The sequence below is a fragment of the Dipteris shenzhenensis genome, chromosome 19 (genome assembly GCF_047967505.1).
Source record: "Dipteris shenzhenensis isolate YYH24624 ecotype China chromosome 19, Dip_SZ_1.0, whole genome shotgun sequence".
In the NCBI taxonomy this organism is placed as follows: domain Eukaryota; kingdom Viridiplantae; phylum Streptophyta; class Polypodiopsida; order Gleicheniales; family Dipteridaceae; genus Dipteris; species Dipteris shenzhenensis.
This window is the reverse complement of record NC_141614.1, coordinates 38,725,933-38,728,774: the sequence shown is the minus strand read 5'-3', so window position 1 is coordinate 38,728,774 and position 2,842 is coordinate 38,725,933. Positions and strand designations below refer to the sequence as shown.

The following is a 2,842-nucleotide window of genomic DNA, read 5'->3' as shown; positions in this document are numbered from 1 at the left end:
CTGCACAGAATTCAATACGACGGCTAAAATAACATGAGAGGTACATTAATCCAATTGTACTTAGTGGATGGCTATGCAATATGAGGCCGAGGCTTCCATCCACTGGATTTTGGAATTGAAGTATGCATCATCTGTGGTATGTCTCTCAGTGATCAGCTCGGGCTATTAGTAAGCAAGGGTAAGCATACAATCTAAGCAGAGAAAAGGAAGCAGAAAGCCAATGTTATACATTCAAAATTGGCAGAAACTAGCTGGAGTATTTTCACTCGTTGAATCCGAACCCAACTTGGTATATCGAGTCAGGGGGTATTGAATGCGTTCTGCGTATTTCATGATACCTTGGCATGGATTTCATCCCATCTGTTCTGAAACAGCCGGCAGTGACATTAGATCAAATTTGTATTGAAGTTGTCTGTTGCGTTTTGTATATTTATACTTTATGCGTGCACCCATCGCCTCTACAAGAAGGCCTCTCTATGTGGATTTACAAGGATGAAGCCTCTGGCATCAGCTACCCAGGCTTGATGATGTTTGTTGCTATGTACTCAAATTATTTTCGATACGCAACCGCATTACTAGACAAAGTAGCTGCTGAGAAGGTGACAATACTCGTCTATCTTCATCTACTTGACGATCGGACTTTAAGGAAAAATGCAGCACCATATCAATATTTCTAGGCTCCCAGTAAGCCTGTACTGTGCTACTCTACTTCATGGGATTCGTAATTCCTTCCGATGATCGTGCGTAGTACGTGCATAGATATACAAATCTGGTATCATATAGCTGTCCTTACTGCACGTTCTCCTGCAACGTAGTCCGCAAACCTGTGACTTCAAAGAATGACTCGTCGGCTCCTTCTTGTTCCTGATATGAAGAAAACCAGGATGTCAATTCTTCCGAAATTTGCTGCTCCCTCAGCTTTTCCTGCCGCGCAACCTCTTCCGTCACAAGAGAACTCCTGCACAACGGGCATGTCTTGTGATCATGTTCCAGCCAACTGTCGATGCAAGCCTTGTGGAAGATGTGGGGACAGTGAGGTAGCTGTCGGATTTCCTGCCCTTTCTTGAACTCGCACAGGCACACTACACATTGTGCGTCTTGATTCCCATCTGGTAGGATGTCGAACAGCACCGAAGGCAGCGACGCTCGGATAGCTTCTGCAATAGTGGCTGGCATACGGCGTATACCGGCGGACTGGAAGTCCGCTTCGACATCTTCATTGAATTGCCATAAAACTTCCGTGGAGTCTGATTCGCGGTACAAACCGACCGATTCTAGAACGGACTGGCAAAGCTCTTTCAGGGCAGCCATGGAGATTGCTGCTGTGAGAAGCAGTTTGGGCAAGACACCTGCGTAGGGAACGGGGAAACCCATGGTATAACCCAGCAGAACGATTGGAAGAGATGTTGGAGAATGAAAAAATTTTGGGTACTCAAACGGATGGTGGGAACAATGGAAAGATGATGGAAAGGCACTCGGAAAGAAGCTAATGCAACATCTGTTGCAAGGATGAGCGGTCAAAGAAGGCCATGCTAGATCGACTCTGTGTCAAAGACAGGAAAGTGAAGCAGCAGGCACGCAACTTCTACAGAGGAGATAGTCGGCAAGCTATTCTCTTCTTCTCTTTCTCTCTCCCTCTCTCTCTCTCTCTCTCTCCCTCTCTCTCTCTTTCCCTCTCTTTGCTTTCTTGCGCCTCAGAGTCTGTAAAGCTAGGACGGCAAAGCTTACATGACCCTGTCTTTCACGAGCTTTGAGCAGGACGCAGATGGAGCAAGCGGAAGATGCTTAGGACGAGGTGACAAGCTCGGCCTCGCGCGTTCTCTGTTTGAAACTCGCAATCGGTGTAGTACAACGGGATTTGAAGCGATCGCTGCAAGATACTCTGTCTATCTGGCTCTCTCTTTCCTGCTGGCTCCTTTCTATGTCTCTCTCTCTCTCTCTCTCTCTCTCTCTCTCTCTCTCTCTCACTCTCACTGTCTCTCTCTCTCTCTGCCTCTTTGCTAGCTAGCGCCAATGCTCCTGAGTTCTGTAAATATACGGGAGGGCTTGATGAAGCACGTAAGGAGACGGAGAGATAAATTTATTTGCGTTTGCTTTTACCACCTACTTCGGATTGGATTCGGGAATTGAAGTTCGCATCAGCTTTGCTTTTCTGCGATCGTTACGAGCTCTTACTGTGCCCAACTCTTATCAACCCAGCCATCAGGAGGACAATCCGATACTCGCTCAAATCATTCTCGCTAGCTAGCTGCCCTGATCTCATAGCTAGGATCCAGATTTTCTGATCGGCTCGAGTTATATTCCGTGCACGATCGTGATCAACCAACTCCCCTACAACGATCAACTAGAAGATCAACTCAGCCTCTCTTTTCATGTGATTGTGAAGCAAGGCAAGTTCCCACTGTAGACGAATGCGATCACCCAACGCCTTCACAATCATCGTATAAGCGAATCGAAACACTTTCATTCACGAAACACTACAATACAGGGTGAATCAACAGGAGCCTAAAATCGGGGAGTTGTAGGCTTCAAGTAAGCGAAGCGATATGAAGAAGGGTCAACCCCAAGAACAATGAATTACTAAGGCAATGAGGTTACACACTCCATGACCATCAGCTCTGGTGCTCTTTGTTCTCAATAGCACAGTAGAGAGGTCACAAGAGTATGTGTAGTTTATACATAGTTCTTTGTTCGCAATAGCAGCCATGGAGAAACTACAAAAATATGATGTTTCTGTATAGTTAGTTTTTCAAAGCAATTTTCAAAGATAGGCTCGTCTTAGCTGTAGCCAGTAGATCTTTGACTGGAAAATGGTTGAACATTTGTCCCCGTAGATTATTTA

General features: G+C 45.8%; 1 protein-coding gene across 1 annotated transcript; it reads right to left on the bottom strand.

Annotated features, from left to right (window-relative positions):
- Positions 1-206: 206 nt before the first annotated feature.
- LOC147890448 (brassinosteroid-responsive RING protein 1-like) lies at positions 207-2,321 on the bottom strand. Its single transcript, XM_087390705.1, has one exon. It carries the CDS (start codon positions 1,372-1,374, stop codon positions 790-792), a length of 585 nt encoding a protein of 194 aa, XP_087246831.1. The 5' UTR covers positions 1,375-2,321; the 3' UTR covers positions 207-789.
- Between the last annotated feature and the right edge of the window lie 521 nt (positions 2,322-2,842).